The following is an 18,361-nucleotide window of genomic DNA, read 5'->3' as shown; positions in this document are numbered from 1 at the left end:
TGTGAAGAAATAAAATTGAGACTGAATGCTTTGTCATCAGTGACAATAATTCATTATTTGTTAAACAAGCTTAAATGTGGTCCAACATCTGGTTTTGATGATGACTATCCAAGACTAGCAGCAGATATGACTGCTGAAGAAATTGGTCAAAAAGTGCAGGACAACATTTTTGTTATTCGTCAAATTAAAATATATGAAGTATCAGAGGCTGTAGATGTGTTGAAAAGAATGGCAATTGAAGTGATTGAATGAAAGTATGCTAGCAGTCTCATTTGCAGTTCAACACAGTAGAGATATTTCTGAGTGTAAAGCAGGCAAAATTAAAATTTATGGTCGCCTTATCCACATAATTGTGTCAGCTCATTCCATTATCCATCTGAATGACTAAAAAGTTCACACATGAAATTTCACTTAACATACTCCCATCAACACCTACTTCTGGTACCAGTAGGTCTTTTTGATTTTACCTGTAGGTCTTTCTGATTTGTTTGACATTGCATATGAGTCTTTGTAAGTTTAAGAGTCAAGCTGTTTACAGTGAAACAGTTCTAAGACTGTTCCATTATTGTCTTGGCTATGATTCACATGGATGTGTTTGAGCATTTATTAGTATATTTGTGTCATCAGCAAACATCACTATTTTGAAGATTTTTGATGATGTGAGTTTGCCAGTGATATTCAGCTAATGTAACATTGGGGTATTTCACACTTCTTTCTGTACTGAATCAGCTACAATTCCACAGTTCATTTACTCAGTTTCTGTTGAAATGGTGCAAAATGAAACAGTATAGAACCTCCACACCCATCACTGATGTAGAGGCACTGAGAAACATGTGACCAGACTACTGTACATTGTTTATTTATTCGCCCAGTGAAATCTTTGGTGAACAGATGATGTGCATTCCAAAGATCTTACCTACAACTTAACTGCATGTAGCATTCTACCTACAGACCACGGTGAATGTTTTACGAAACAGGAGGATGGGCCACATACAGATGCATTATGGGTGGCACACCATTTCACATACATCTAATAACTGCCACACACATGCAGTCCCGATGCTCACCTGTACAAACATGTAAATGTGTACACAGGACAGGGAGTAGTGTTTGGTAATTGGAGGATCAGGCAGGTGTCTATTTGTAGCTGTGGTGAGTTGAGGTGAGGGTAAACAGTGATAGCACTGACAAGGTGCACAGAATGTGACAGCTGACCATGTGCAGGGATGCTTTGGTTATTTTTGTGTGTTCTGGAATCCTATGGAAGGAATACCCACAGGAGAAGAATCTTGGGCAAAAAACTATGCACTGTAGTCGAGGCAGGAGCCACAGTGTGTAAGTGTTCTTTCTTCAACATTCATATCTATATAGTGAGGTGACAGGCGTCATGGGATATCTTATACTACTGTGTCAGACCTCCTTTTACCCATAATAGTGCATAGATGTGATATGAACCCAACACGTCATTTGAAATCCCTTGCAGAAAAATTGAGCCATGCTGACTTTGTAGCTGTCCATAATTGTGAAAATGTTGATGGTGCAGAATTTTGTGAACAAATTGGCCTCTCCATTATGTCCCATAAATGATTGATGGAATTCATATCGGGAGATCTGGATGGCCAAATCATTCACTCTAATTGTCCAGAATGATCTTCAAACTAATTGTGAACAACTGTGGCCCTAAAATTGTGCATTGTCATCCGTAAAAATTCCACTGTTTTGTTTGAGAACATGTCCATGAATGGCTGCAAATGGTCTCCAAGTAGCTGCACATCCAGAGGACCCAGTCCATTCCATATGAACACAGCCCATACCATTATGGAGCCACCACCAGCTTGCCCAGTGCCTCGATGAGAACCTGCGTCCGTGATTTTGTGGTTTCTGTCCTACACTCTAACCCTACTATTGGTTCTTACCAACTATAACCTGGACTCATCTTACCAGACCTTAGTCTTCCAGTTGTCTAGGGTCCAATCAATATGGCCAGTGCTCAGGTGAGATGCTGCGGCCGATGTTTGTGCTGTTTGCAATGGCATTTGTGTCAGTCGTCTGCTGCCGTAGCCCATTAATGCTCTATTTTGCCACACTGTCCTAACAGATATGTTTGTGATACATTCCACATTGATTCCTGTGGTTTGTGGTTATTTCACACAGTGTTGCTTGTCTGTTAGCACTGACAACTCTACACAAATGCCACTGCCCTCAGTCATTAAGTGAAAGCTGCTAGCCACTGTGTTGCCCAAGATGGAAGTTAATGCCTGAAATTTCATAGTCTCAGTGCACTCTTGACCTTTTGGATCTCTGAATACTATTCCCTAACGATTTCCGAAATGGAATGCATCTAGCTCCAACTATCATTTTGTGTTCAAGTTGTGTCAGTTTCCATCATGCAGCCACAATCAGGTCAGAAAGCTTTTCTTATGAATCACCCGAGTACAAATGACTGCCCCCCAAAGCTCTGCCCTTTTATACCTTGTGTAGGCAATACTAATGCTATCTGTGTATGTGCAGATGGATCTCATGACTTGTCACTTCATCACATGACACATGTCAAGCTGTGTCCCGCCTTATTTGTAATGTGTACAAATGTGCAGTGTGTTGCGATTGGGTTGAAGAACTGTTTACTGGTACAAGCTGGTCTGTTGGCATAAACAAAATTGGTATTAGGTGTTCCTCATAGAAGCTTAATAAGATGGCTCACTATCTAAGTGCAGATGTTCAGTTAATCAGATATGATCAGCAGCGGTCTCCTATTGTGTACTTGGGGTAACTGTGCTGCATACTAGAAAGTATTTTCAGTCAATTAGCTTATGTAAAAGCAAAAAGAAAATAAAAATTAAACAGAAATATTGACTGACAATTACAACCACTTTATGGGTTAACTAGTGAACCACCAAACATACAACAGATGAAGTCAAAACAAGTCAAATCAAGATGCAAGTTTTCTGTAACCAGTAACTAGCATAGTGAATGTGGCAGGTGATTTGCTATCACCTGTAGTCCCTCCTGTTGCAGAAGTCCCAGGCAGAGGGCTGGCAGATGACCGGCCTGTCCAGAGGCTGCTCCAGTAGGGACCTCTCCCAGAACTCTGGTGGCACGGCCGACAGGTTCATACTGCGGTAGAAGTCATCGGCGAGGCGGAACATGGTGAGGGGCGTGTATCCCTGAAAACAGTATACATCGCCAATTCAGTTATCTATTTCTAACTGGTTTAACTATATCTACATCTACATACGTACACTGTAAACCAGAAGTGTATGCCAGAGAGCATTTCTAATAGTATAAAACATTACAATTGCATATGAAGTCTGAAGAGTAACTGCTTAAATGACTCTGTGCACACTGTGATTAGTCTCAGCTGTTCTTTGCAGCAGCCCCTATGGGAGCAATAAGTAGAGGTCTGAAGTGTATCTCCAGATTATTCACTTGAAACTGATTCTTGCGGCTTTAGCAGGATAATTTGTGCTCGTCTTCAGGAGTAGCCTAATTCCAGTTTTTCAACATTTCCATTAGTCTCTCCTGAGACAAACAAACCTATACCCATGATTGTTGCACTTCTTCCTTCAAATTCAGTATCCTCAGTTAGTTCTGTTTGACACGGTTTCCATATAGTCAAACAATAGTCTAAGATTGGATGCATCAACAATATGTAAGTAGGCTCTATAAGAAAAGGTAATGCTGTCATCAACCCAAAGATTGGTTTGAAAAACTCTGTCATTTCCTAGTCATGGTCCTGTTAGGAGTGACATGCTATTGCCATTCTTAGACCTTTGAACTGACTCTCCCACACAGTTGTAAGGAGACTTACAGTGTAACATGCATTCCGAACCATGGTGCAATTCAGCACTTTTCACATTGACAAATATTTCCACAGAAAAAATAAGTGAAAATTGAAAGGTAAAAATCATATGACTGACTGGGGATCAAACCTAGGCCTTTAGATTTGTAATATGGTACTTCACCACTTGGCTGCTAATCCACACAACCCCTTTGCATCCTGACAGCATTTTCACAGTATCCTGTCAAAGGACAGAATGCTGTCACCCGCCTTCTCTGTGATAGGTCCATGTGATCACTCCATTTCACATCCCTACTAACTGTTGCAGACATATATTTGCACGAGCTGACTGATTCTAATCGTTTATCACTGATACTGTAGTCATAGGACACTGCTGCTTTGTTCTACAAAGTCCTAAAACCTTACATTTATGAACATTTAAATCAGGTTGTCAATCTTTGCAGCAATGCAAAATCTTTTTAACATCTGACTAAATGCACTCAAAGACAAAAAATAAAAAAATGACACACCATAAAGAAATTATCCAAATGGGATGGAAATTAATAGTATGATGTACATGTACAAAGAAACAAATTATAACAATTTTCTGGAAAATTGGATGATTTATTAAAGAGAGAGAGAGCTTCACAAATTGAGCAAGTCAGTAACCTGTTGGTCCACCTCTGGCCCCTAAGCAAGCAGCTATTCAGACGTGCTGACTGATAAGAGCTGTCGAATGTCGTCCTGAGAGATTTTGTACGAAATAGTGTCCACCTGACCCTTTAGATCATCAAAATCCTGATCTATTTGGAGGGTGATGTCCATAATGCTCCAGATATTGTCAATTGTGGAGAAATCTGGCGACCTCGCTGGCCGAGGTAGTGTTCGGCAAGTGTGAAGACAAGCAGTTGATACTTGCTGTGTTGTGTTGCTGAAATGTAAGCCCAGGATGACTTGGCATGAAGTACAACAAAGCAATCTTAGAATATTCTTGACATACTGATGTTCTGTAAGGGTGCCAAATATGATAACTGAAGTGCTCCTACTATGAAAAGCAATGGCACCCCAGATCATCACTGCTGGTTGTCATACCGTAAGGCAGGTAACACTCAGGACGGCATCCTCCCACTGTCTGGGGTGTCTCCAGACCTATGTTGCCTGAAATCTCATTGACTGAAGTAGAATTGTCTTTGGGGACAAATCCTGCTTTGAATTGAGTGCCGATGTCCAGCAAAGACACATCTGGAGATGCCCCAGACAGCGATGGGATGCTAACCTGAGAATTACCTGCTACACAGCCCAACAACCAGGAGTAATGGTGCCGTACCATTTCATTTCATAGCAGGACCCCACTGATGGTTATTCTTGGAACCCATACAGCACAGCAGTATGTCAGACATTCTATGCCGCTATAAATCATCTAATTTTTCTGACATTGTAATCATTTCTTTGTCTGTACGTGCACATCACTTGGATTTCCACCCCATTCAGATAATTCCTTCACGATGTGCGTTTATTTTTGTCTTAATATCTTCAGTCAGTACTATCGATAATTGTTGCAACATATTTGAAAATTCTGAGCTTACTCTTGATATTGTCGGCCAGATCATTTATATACAACATTAACAACATAGGTCACAACACAGTTCCCTGGAGTACACCTGAAGTTACTTCTGCTTCTGTTAGTGACACTCAGTACAAGATAACATGCTCCATCTTTCCTACCAAACTATCCTTAATTGAGCCATGAATTTTGTTGATACCACAAATGATTGTACATTTGTCCATATACATTGGTGTGTTTCTGTGTCAATTTTTTTTTTTTTTTTTTTTTTTTTTTTTTTTTTAGAAGTCAAGAAATACTGCATCTGTCTGACTTCGCTGACCCACGGCTTTCGGGATGTCACATGAGAAAAGTGCAGTTTGGGTTTCTCATGACTAATGTTTCCAAAATCTGTACTTGTTGGCATGGAGAAGGTCATTCCATATGACATGCCTCATTACTGTTGAGCATAGAATATGTTCTAAGATTCTACAACACATGGACACCACAGAGTTGGGTCTCATGACAGTGTGTTCTGTGCTTCTTGTCCAATCACTAGGCATAGTTTTTTGGTTCCGTGATCTACAGCGTATTATGGCTAAAATGGGAACTGACTGCTGCAAACACTGTACAGAATCTGACAAGAGTCCCACCTGGCCTGGAACACTTTGCATAATGAAGAGTGTGAAGTCATCCACAAGGGTACTAAAAGGAATTCTCCACAATTTAATGTTACACAATAAATCACACAAATCTAAAGGCTGTGAATGCAACTAAACTAGAGATTGTTGTTGTCGTCTTCAGACCAAAAATTGCCGCTCTCCATGCTACTCTATCCTGTGTGAGGTTCGTCATCCTTGACTAACTACTGAAACCTACATCACTCTCAATTGATGCCACTCTCCATGCTGTTCTATTCTGTGCAAGGTTCCTCATCCCCGATTAACTACATTATTCTCAATCTCTGCTTGCTGTATTCATCTCTTGGTCTCCCTCTAAAAATTTTACCACCCCCCCCCCCCCCACACACACACAGATTCTCTCTCTCTCTCTCTCTCTCTCTCTCTCTCTCTCTCTCTCTCTCTCTCTCTCTCTATAATAATAATAATAATAATAATAATAAATTGGTGATTCTTCAATGCCTCAGAATGCACCTTGCCAGCTAATCCCATCCTCTAGTCAGGTTGTAGCACCATATTTCAAAAGCTTCTGTTCTCTTCTTACCTGAACTTCTTATCATCCATATTTTGCTTTCCTACATAGTTACACTCCATACAAGCACTTTCAGAAATGACGTCATAGCACTTAAATCTATATTCGGTGTTAATAATGTTCTGTTCTTCAGAAACACATTCTGTCCCATTTCCAATTTACATTTTATATCCTCTACTTCAGTCATCATTAGGTATTTTGCTTCCCACATAACAAACTTATCTACTGCGTTTCCTAACAAATTTCCATCAGCATCACCTGATTCACTTCAACTATGTGGTGCGGGAGCAACAGGGAGGGCCACACCATAAAGGGGGCAAGTGTAGTCTTCTGGCCATAAGAGGTGACTGGGTTTGGTGGAGCTGATGGTGCCAGAACTGTTGTCATATATACAGGATGCAGGTGTTCAGATTTTCTCTTAGCCACAGCGTAAGTCAGTTGGTCCAGGGTCTTGTATTCAATGATTTTCCTTTCTTTCTGGAGAATCCTGCAGTCTGGCAAGCAAGGTGAATGGTGCTCTCCGCAGTTGACGCAGTTGGCAGGTGGGGCACATAGAGTATCGGGATGTGACGGGCGTCCACAATCTCGACACGTGGTGCTGGAAGTACAGCGAGAAGACATATGTCCAAACTTCCAGCACTTAAAGCACCGCATTTGGGGACGGATATAGGGCTTTATATCGCAGCAGTAGTCCATCACCTTGACCTTCTTGAGCAATGTATCACCCTCGAAAGCCAAGATGAAGGCACCAGTGGCATCCTGATTATCCCTCAGACGACGGTGGACACACCGGATGAAATGAACACCTCGCCTCTCTAAATTGGTGCACAGCTCATCGTCAGACTGCAAAGAAGTTCCCTGTGAAATATGATACCCTGGATCATATTTAAGCTGCTGTGGGGCATGATGGTTAGAGAAATATCCCCCAGCTTGTCACAAGCGAGTAACACCCATGACTGGACAGATGTCATTTTGAACAATCTCTCCACCTCCCAAAACTTGTCTAAATGCTCAACAAAAAGCTGACGCTTAGTCATCATGGAATATTCCCTGTCAGCTCTCTAACTGGGGCAAATAAGATCTGCCGCCATCCTTAGAATAACATTCCTTCCATGGTGTTGACAGGGAGAGGAATGAGTTGGGGTCAAACTTCTGTGCGCTGAATTGAGCTCATGAACACTTAGGGATTGCTGGTGTTTCACCACCAGCAAGAGATGATGGACTACACTTCAGTGCATGTCATCTGCCCTGATGCCACCCACTACGACCAGGGGCCATCCCCACGGGTGCCACCCAACCGTAGCAAAGGGCACACAGCAGGATGGCCATTGCCAGTATTCCCGATGCCCCAGGGGGATTGGCATCTATCCCTTGGCATAATTGGGGAGTTAATGGTGCAGGCATCAGCACAATGATCCCTGTGTTGTCAGAGGGCTACAACCAACAGGGTACAAGGTGGCCTCACCACAACGGATGGGCTACCGTACTGGATATCAGGTACAAAGAAGTCTATGGTCAAGGTGGTTTGATGAACGCTCTGTCAGGCACTTACTTGTGAACTACAGAGTAGTCATGTAGATGTAAATGGGGCCTTGTTTAATTTAAGCAATTTTAACTGTTTCTCAACACCACTGATACTAATGTCTATATACATGGTGGGGCAGTACATCTGTATCTTTCTTAGTAAAGGAACATTTGAAATCAGAGTTCAGCATTTTGGCTCCTGTTATTTTACCCTAAATTTCTGTGCCTGTACCATCCATGAACTCTGGTGCCACTGACAGTATTTACTAGAATTTATTTGAGTGTTATAAGCGATGTTATAATAGGATTCTGCTATAGTACTCATTGAAGGCTTCAAGCATTGCCCTCTTGGCAACCTAATTTGTTTCATTCAGCATCTCTCTACCAATGGTTCTACACTTTACTTTACACTTATTATTCAGAAGTCACTGTTCCTTTACAAGTTTAACTGTCACAGTTTTCCATAAGCAACATTTTCTTATGCATGTTGAGTTAGGCTACGTGTGCAAATAAACTGCCAGTGAAAGAGGATGTGGACAATAACGAAATGATGAATGTATTCTCATCCTTCTACTGCATAACTTCTTTGAAACAGCACATTACATTTAGTAATATGTATTTATTTATGTTGCTATTCTTGTATGTTTTAATTTATACATGGCTGCATGTTATTACTTTTGTTATGAAGTAGAGAAGTAAATATCTAACTGACTGTAACAAATACAAAAAGTATAGATTGCTACTTACCGTAAAGATGACTTATTAAATTACAGACACGCATGATTAAAAGGCACTAGACGACAATTTTTGGGCACAGCCTTCATCAGAAAAAGAGAAACACACATCATTAATTCACACAAGCAAGCACACTTCACACACACACACACACACACACACACACAACTACTGACTCCAGCAGCTTGGGCCAGATAGCAACCATCATGTCAGATGGAAGCAGCAATCTGGAGGGGGTGGGGAATGGGAAGGGATAACACTGTGCATGTCAGAGGGGAGAGGAGTGCTGTCTGGCAGAGTGTATAGGGATTAGAGTGCCAACAGGCACAGTGTCAGGAGGTTGTGGGGCAGGGAGATGGGGAAAATGGGGTGCAAAAGGAGAGGAGTGGAGAAAGATGACAGTGAGCAATGGCAGAGGATGGCAAACAAAGAAGGTGGGAAATGAGAATGGGGTGGAGGTGCTAGGACAGAGGGGTGAAAACTGCTGAGTGGAGGGTGTGGGGACAACTGGTTACCACAGGTTGAGGCCAGAATAATTACAGGAGTCGACAATGTGTTGTGAGGATAACACCCATCTGCACAGTTCACAAAAGCTGGATGTGGGAGGGAGGATCCAGAAGGCTCAGATAGTGAAGCAGCCATTGAAATCAAGCGTGTTATGTGCAGGTGCATATTTTGCCACAGGGTTGTCTGCTGTGCTCTTGGCCACAGTTTCGTAGTGGCCTTTGTCCTGATGGACAGATGATTGGTAGTCATACCAGTACAAAAAGCTTTTCAATTATTCCAGCAGAGCTGGTAAATGACATGGCTGCTATCACAGGTGGCCTGGCCCTGATGGAGGAGGATAAACGTGTGACAGGATTGGAATATGAAATGCTGGGTGGGTGGATTGGGCAGGTATTGGACTAGGATATTTCACAGGGATACGATCCTTGTGGCATAGGGTTGGGATTGTGAGTGGCATAGGTATGGACTAGTTGGGTGGATGATGGAACACCACTTTAGGAGGGGTGGAAAGGATCTCGGATAGCATGTCCCTCATTTCAGGGCATGATGATAGGTAATCAAAGCCCTGACAAAGGATGTGGTTCACTGGCTCCAGTCTGGAGTGGTACTGAGTGATAAAGGGAGCACAGCACTCCTTTGTGGCTGGTTCTTGTGGGTGGTGGGAACACTGGGATTTTTGGGGAAATGAGATGGGAGATCCATATGGACTAGGTCAGGCGATGGTGCCTGTCTTTGAAGGCATACTGGCCAAGTGGGTACTTGTCACTGCAGATACACTGTCCCCAAATGGCCAGCCAGTATGGCAGGGAGTTTTTCATGTGGAAGGCATAACAGCTGTTGAAAGGCAGGTAATGTTGATGGTTGGTGGGTTTAATATGGACAGAGGTGACACTAGGTTGAGGAGGACCAGGTGAAGTTTATAAGACAGAAGATGCTGAATTGTGAAGGCTAGTACGCATTTGTGAAGGCTAGTAAGCATCTGTTTTGAAATGTCTACCAGTTCATGTTTTTCAGTATTTACATGATATTCTCCTGTGAGTCAAATAAACCTGTGTCCCTACAATATCAACTGACAGTCCTATTTGGTGGGTATCCCACACACGTGAACAATATTTTAGTATTGGTTACATGAGTGTTTTGTAAGTTATTTCCTTTGTAGACTAACATATTCCCTGTATACAGCCAAGATACCAATGTCTGCCACTTGTTTTACCTACAACTCAACTTTTGTAGTCATTCTATCCAAAAACAAAGTCCAGGATGGCATAACATGCCACAGCGGCCAGAGACAGTGGTTGCGCATGCGCATGAGAGCGTGCGTGTTTGTGCTCTACTGCAGGAGGAGGATTTTTGGCTGAAAGCTTAAATGTCACAGTTTTTCCTTGCACCTATATGCAACTTGGAATCTCCCTCATATTGTTCCTAATTCTATCCGGTATCTGTACAAATTGTTACACGTAAGTATTTCTATGAGATGACTGTCTTTACTTAACTTACCTGTGCAAGCAGTTCTGGACCCACATTGAGGAAATTTTTCCCAGGATATGGAATGGTGACATCTAAAATGTTAGACCATGATTGCGCCCACATGTTCCCTGCAACAAATAATTTTCATTTTGGTTCAAGTTTTTTAAATTCATTTTCATGAGCATCATCCCAGATTGATCACATCCTTCTCTCTTTTTCACACCTAATATATATATAAGAAACTGAAGGGTCTAACAATAATAGCAGTCATTATATTAGTTATAGCAACTTTGTGCCCCTATAACAATGTGTCTTTAATCTGCAGTATGCAGGTTAACATATTTGTGTGTATTGATCTAGCGGTTAGCATAGCTGCCTCTACATCATTGGCTTCCTGTTAGATAACAGGCACCAGGTCACGTAAAGTGACAATTTTCACAATGACAACTGCTGTGTCATTTGCTATTAAACACTAAATATTGATGGCAAGAGAAAACTCGGTGGATGTTGCCAGCAATTTCCAATGAGGGGATACAGGGGGAACTGAGAAACTGTCTGGCTACATCACACTAAAAAGGTGAAGCTAGAATACTCTCAAAAAAGTAAAATATTGAAATCACAAAATAAAGACAATTCCTAGAAAAATAATCACATTTGCACCAGTTTATAGAATAAGCTATCAGCAGTTGTTTATAAAAAAATCTTCTAACCACTGTAATGATACAAATCAACACGTTGCCTGTGCCCACAATATAGCAACTGTTTCTGTGTGAGATTAGGTCTCGAGGTACGTTCGATGCGAGTCGTTGGCTTTGGTCAATGATGTAAGGTTAATGGCTGCTGTCACGTCACCTTTTGGTACATATATTCACAGCTTCGTTGTTAGTTGGTGAAGCCAACAGAAGTGATACTAAAAACCCTGGTTATGGTGACAGACTGATCTGTACTTTAGCCCGTGTGAAAAAAAAATCACGAATAACATCACATCACAGTTGCCATATTATTTATGGTGTTTGTTGTGTGTCCACTACGTGACTGGTCAAAGCCAGTGACTCATATCAAACACTCCTCTGTATCCCCTGAAATCCTGTAATAAATGGACGTTTAGCGTAAGGATGAATAAAACTACCAGTTGATTATAAACAAAAATTCTTTAATTAACTGGTGTACCCAAAAACAAAATTCTTTGTAAACACAAGAAATAGTTAGCCTATCCATAGATAGCTGCTGCTAGTGTTCATTTTTACATGTTTATTTATGATAAATTTGAATACAATATTTATAAGAAAACATTTAAGTAATGTAGTGTGGAAACAGTGAAAGTGAATAAAGAACCATCGTTGACTAGCAATGGCCATTCAGATTTGTGCAAAATTAAAAATGAAGTAAGCAAGTGAATTACAGGACAAAGTGTGAATACAGTCAAACTACTTCCAAATGCATGTAAACAATATTATGTAATGTATATACACTAGAAATTTTTAAAGCTTGTGGAATGTTTTGCATGGAAATGATGGCCAAGGAAACAGGTGTTCATTTGAACAAAAGGGTCTCACAAGCTGTAACTGAGGGCAGAGAATACAAGGCGGACATCACTGTCTTTTGCTTGTGGATGTTCGTGTGGTAAGGACGATCATGAAGGTTGAATGTCACACATGTTCAATGTGTATGATGATGACGGTGATGATATGTTTGGTTTGTGGAGTAGTCCACTCTTACCATTTGCGCGAATGGTCATGAAATGATGAGGACAACACAAACATCCAGTCCCCAGGCAGAGAAAATCCCGAAACTGCCTGGGCAGAAATGGCAATTAGGCACATATCTGTATTCAGTTGTTCAGAAATTAGTATTTTTCTGTGTATTGGTGGCTTATGAACTGTGAATGTGACATAGTCCTGTGACCAGACTTTTTTAGTTAACCATTTACTACAAGGCGATCTGAATGCACTGTAGAACACTTAGGTTGTCTGCAGCTGCTCTACTAAAAATTTATCTTCTGTCAATCTATTAAAAAAGTTAAGATTTGTAGTGAGGCAACATAATTATCCTGTGGGATTGCTACCTTGATTCACTGCAACTTAATTCATTATCATTATAATATTTTGCATATAAATATCATTCACTGACTGGCTCCAAAGGCCGCTCAATAAACTTTAGCTGCTTACGAATGGGCATAATGCAACAGTGTACAACCGAACCATTGTGCAGATGTGCTATCTAACAGTTTCTTATATTGTGCACTCTCTGAAATGTTGCATCCTGGGTACAATTCCCAGCTGGGCCAGTGATTATCTTTATTCGGGGACCAGGTGTTTGTGGCGTTTTATTCATTTCATCTCACTTTTATCAGAAATGGGAGCGAGTGGCCGAAGCAGTGTCAAATACAAAGACTCACACCAGGTGGACAAACAACCCCCACACAGTGGCTTCCTGCCAATAATGCCTTACAATTATTTCATTTTCATTTCAGTATATTTGTGTGCTATTATATGTGACAGTAGAAACAGGAAAGCAATATTCTATGTTTCTCGTGAAAGAAGCATTTATTTACAAACATTGTGTACCACAGATAGTGAGATACAGAATCCTGAATGGTAATGAGAGAGTTAAGTTATCATCTACCGCAGAGGTGTAACTGTAATGGAGCACTTCTGTTATGGGCATTAATAATTAACTACCATTAATTAGTTGCATCTTATTTGTCTAGGGCACTCAACACACTCCACACTTAAAAAGGCTGTAAACTATAGTCTTGCACAGTAACACTGTTACCAAATCTTTATCATTTATACAGTACACGGGACAGACTGTGCATACCTGACAATGATTAGGAACAAACTCTCACAAATATAGGTATGATAAAATAGAAATACCAGTACCACCAACATACACATTTAAAATGCATGCTAATCCTAGATTGCAGAGCTATTGGTTCATCCTCAGGTGAAAGAGAGGAGTAGGTTTGGCAAGGTCAGGAAAGAGTTGCAGGTCACTCAGATCCCAGGATGAGAGGGATGGTTTTCCCTTTCTCATCACAAAAGCTATTCTGAAAGCGAGGATTAGTTTTTTCCTACTATTAAATGTTTATCAGCAGAGTTGACGCGCTTCATACCCTAAAGGTAAGTTCTTGACAGTAATTCTACCTCTTTGTTATTTTACAGTTTCCTCAAGTTAAATTTCCCTTTGGTACCATCAGATGAATGTGTATTAATAAAATACTAGTTTGTGTGTAGCATCATAGCAAAAAAGTAGTCATTTAATGATTTACTCATTTAAAAGAGTCACAGATTAATAGAAAATTGCACTGTTCATAACCTGCAAGTACTATCCGGTTTACTACCAGGTGGTAATAATTGAAGTATGGCTACTCACGGAAGTCCAGTGTGGGTTATAATTATCATATGGCAGCAAAACTTGGTAGGTGGGTTAATGTGAAACCAACATACATTGAGAAAAATTAGTTCCAACTTTGGCCATCAGGTGCAAGTACAACATTTGTATGATGGTATGACATTCACACTGCATTTGAAAAACTACAATGTTAACGCATTTGAAAAACTACAATGTGAGTTAACAGTATGGCTATCAAGAAGACAGACCACGTGCTGTTAGTGAAACTGTTTTATGTGAACAGCAGTAATTACAGTGCTGCACTGAATGTGTATTGGTGACTGAAAAGTCTGAGGAGAGGCCTGATGTCATTGAACGGTTCAAGGACAATAATGAAATTAAAAAAAGGGGTGAGCTTCGTGTGGGACCTGGAAGAGGATGGTGTCCTATTCCAGTGAAAGTTATTGACAAGGTTGCTGTTGCTGACTGTGCAGCATGTGTTCCCGGTAGTGCTATTGCCCGTGCAGCCTCATGAGAACTGTCCGTTCCATGGTCAGTAGTATGGAAAAAATTGTTATCTATTTTACGCTGCAATCTGTACAAGATCCAGATGGTGCAGAAACTGAAATCTCATGACCTGTAGCAATGTTCTGAATTTGCTCTTCGGTTTGTTGATGACATGTGGCCAGGTAATGTTCCACACAACAGGGTGCAATGAATACACAGGACTGCCAAATATGGGGTGCCGTTAAACCACATTTTGTGCATGAAGAGCCACTTGCTATATGTGACTGTCTGCTGTGGATTTTGAGGCACCTTTATTCTCAGTCCGTTCTTCTTTGAAGCAAATACACCCAGAGGGCCCGTCAGATGTTCCGTGATGACTGCACATTATTGAGACTCCTTGTACAGTATGTGACTCCTGCTAGGGAAGAGTACAGCTGTGTGGAAACCACTATTGTCATGCAATATGAGGCAACATCTCATGTTGCTCACCTAGTGAAAGATCTGCTAAATGCTACCTTCCACGAACGTGTTATCTGAAGAGGTTTCCCAGATGCATGTTTTGCAAGATCACTTGGTCTGAAACCGTGATACTTCTGGCTATGGGAGCGTCTAAAAGAACATGTTTACCAGGGACACAGTCAGTCTCTACCTGATCTGAAGGTCAGGCTACAGGAAGAAATTGCTCAGATTGCACCAGAACTGCTGCCAGCAAATATCGATCACATTGTTTTACGGATGCAGCATCTCACTGACGTCTCAGGTGTTTGTACCTTACAAACAGTGCGAGAGGTGGTTAATAATAAAATCAGCATTATGTCTTCTCACTTGTTTGACCTTTTCTGCCCACGTCCCTTCCTAATCCATAACATGTGGAAATGTTTCTTTGTGACTTTCTTGAATTCACAAATTTGCACCTGATGGCCAAACCTGTAACTCCCTTCCCCAGCATAAATCAGTTCTGCATTAATGCATAGCACATCTACCAAGTTTCGCTGCCCTACGATAATTACAGCCCACACTGGACCCCCTCGAGTAGGTTCACTTTAATTATAACCACCCATTACGTATTCTAGCCATTCCAAACATCTGTAACGTGACATTAAAACTGAAATCCACGGTCAGGCTCAGGAGACCTCACCATTCTGATTGTCCACTGTGTCATCATATGACATACATGGGCGCCATTTGGATATGGTATAATGGGGCACAGGGATCAGCACGTCTCTTTCCTGGCCACTGACAGTGTTTCAGATCTAGCAGCCATCACTTCTCAATGGAGTAGCTCCTCAACTGGCATCATTAGGCAGAGTGTGCCCCATTCTATTCCTAAAAATTCCTAGTAGTGCTGGGAATTCAACTTGGGTCATCCACACGGCAGTTAGATGCACCGACTTTTCATCTGTGGAGGCGGACATACTGTGATATTAGAGCAAAAGAATTGACTTCCTGAAAATAGGAGACTCAACATCTAATTTTAACTTTTACAGTGGCAACATTTGTACTTTGAGTGACACTACAGGCATATGATGCTGTATGTTCACAATACCTCACGACTTGGGATGTTTACGTTTCACTTTTTGCAAATACTGAGGCTGCAAATTTCATGCCTCATACTCAGGTATTCCTGGTTTGCTTTTGCATAACTGAGGCAGTTGGTGGCATGTTGACTTGAAGACTGTCAATAGAAGATTATATGTCTTCATTCTTCGTGAGAGATGTACAACACATACACGTGCTCCTGTCTGGTGGCTCTGTGACTCCTAAAACTGAAAAATGTCGTAGCACCAATATTATCCACAGTCACAGTGTCACAGACGGCATAATACCTGCCATGTCATATCTTCATTTTTGTTTATTATGAACCCCTTAGACATACTGAATAGCACACGCGGAATAGAAATTGCTTGAGCAGCCCTCTCAGTGCTAGGCAGTAAGTCTGTTTCAACCTGATCATAAAATCCAAAATTATTTATGAGCGAGCCTTAAGTCCAATAATGAATGTGAGATGCCAGTTGTGAACTACTTGAGTATTTAGTTTAATTAATTATACAGAAATACAACAGTGAGGCTTTACAATTTGTCACCATCTGTTGTCTCATTTACTTTCACAATCTGCAGGCCCCATGATGAGGCAGAATGAATTAACTGAGGTTATTGTTTAATATTCTTATTAATGAGACCATCATCATACTTGTACCTTAAAAATTCTTTGTAAAATACAAAATCATATCCAACATGAATCTCTTAACACTTTTCGTATCAATTTTAGGAACTATGAACGAAAGTCTCTCAGCCTGAAGGCTTTGACAGAGGCACTTATAAACAGGCACCACTGATGAAGGAAAATGGCATATAGTTAAGGAAAATTGGTAGCACACTTGGTTATCCACAATTAGGAAGCGATTAAAGCTGACAGAGGAAGAACAGGAAATGGTCAAACACTGCAGATACCTAGATTCTAGGTTTTATGGCCCAAATTTGAAATTTCTACACTGTCTTACCTTTGAGTATGCAGAAAGGAATGGAAAATATCATCTGTCTCACAGGAAACAAAAATTCACTGGAAGGGAGTGGGAAAGAGAGTTCACGAAGAGAAATCATCTGACACTGAGAGACACAATGAAAACCAGTGTTTTTAGTTTCAAAAAGCAGCCGGTAGCCCCATATTTTAAAACTTTGATAACAGTCATTAGAAAGTATATTTTCCCCTCATCATATTAGATATATAATATGGATCAAACAGGTGTCCAGACAGTGCCAAAGAATATGCCTAAATATGTTGCTCCCATATTCAAAAGTATGGTGTCAAAAAATGTTTCATCTGAACAAGATAAAACAGTGACTGTTGCATGCTTTAAGAGTGCTACACGACATCATCATCCTCCATTTTTCACATTTGCTCAGGGAAGACAGAACCTAATTGTGATTAAAGATGCCTCAACTGGATCTGGGACAGCTGTGACATTCAGGCTACATGGACAATAACAAATTTCTTCTGTATCTGGAGCACTTAAGGAAGCACACCAGTCCAACTCAAGACAGTCATGTCTTGATGATATTAAATAACTATATCTCACACACTTCCCTGAAAGTAATCATCTGTGCAAAATGTTACATCATTCACGTTCCGTTTTCGACCATACAGCAACCACAAACTGAGGCCTCATGACTAAACTTTTAAGAGTTACTATTATGCCTTGTGTGGTCTTTGGACAGTATCACATCCTGGTAAGGTACTTACTCGGTATCATGTTGCTGGCCTGGTAAATCCAGCTTCTCAGAAGTGTGCAATTGTGGGAAAGGTCCGTGAAAGGTTCAGAGTGATAGGAATTCTCTCAATTGATGCCAATATCTTCACCAAAGAAGATTCTTTGACAGCTGCAATGACAGACCAAGAGGAAGTAGATGCAGCTTATACAAATAATCATGATGTGCAACAACTCACTGTATTTGAAGACAGTCTGAGGCCTAGTGATAAAAATGCTCACCAGCAAGAAACAGTGAAACTTCTGATCCAGAAAGTAATCAGGATGCACCAGCTGCAGAAATCCCTGAATCTTCATCTTTGCCTTTCAGTGGCCGATTTGAACATTCTTCAGCTAATCCTTCAAAAGATATTCAACAACCTGCAACTGCAGTTTTGTAATGTGATATCACTTTAGTTCCTAGACGTCCAATTGAAAGGGAATGTGCTGGCAGGAGTCTCAAATCTACTCCACTTACATCCAGAGGCACTGGAATGAAAGGGAAAGAAA

The 18,361-nt window shown here is 40.9% G+C and overlaps 1 protein-coding gene across 1 annotated transcript in view; it reads right to left on the bottom strand.

Annotated features, from left to right (window-relative positions):
- LOC126293252 (angiotensin-converting enzyme-like) overlaps nucleotides 1-18,361 on the bottom strand; it is a 1,024,671-nt gene that overhangs the window by 759,048 nt on the left and 247,262 nt on the right. The window contains exons 10-11 of the mRNA XM_049986369.1: nucleotides 10,797-10,894; nucleotides 2,995-3,164 (exon numbers count right to left, since the gene is read on the bottom strand). Of these exons, the coding sequence (XP_049842326.1) occupies nucleotides 2,995-3,164; nucleotides 10,797-10,894 (268 nt within the window). The remainder of the gene's footprint in view (nucleotides 1-2,994; nucleotides 3,165-10,796; nucleotides 10,895-18,361) is intronic.

Source organism: Schistocerca gregaria, chromosome 10 (genome assembly GCF_023897955.1).
Source record: "Schistocerca gregaria isolate iqSchGreg1 chromosome 10, iqSchGreg1.2, whole genome shotgun sequence".
Lineage (NCBI taxonomy): Eukaryota > Metazoa > Arthropoda > Insecta > Orthoptera > Acrididae > Schistocerca > Schistocerca gregaria.
This window is presented reverse-complemented; position numbering and strand designations above follow the sequence as displayed.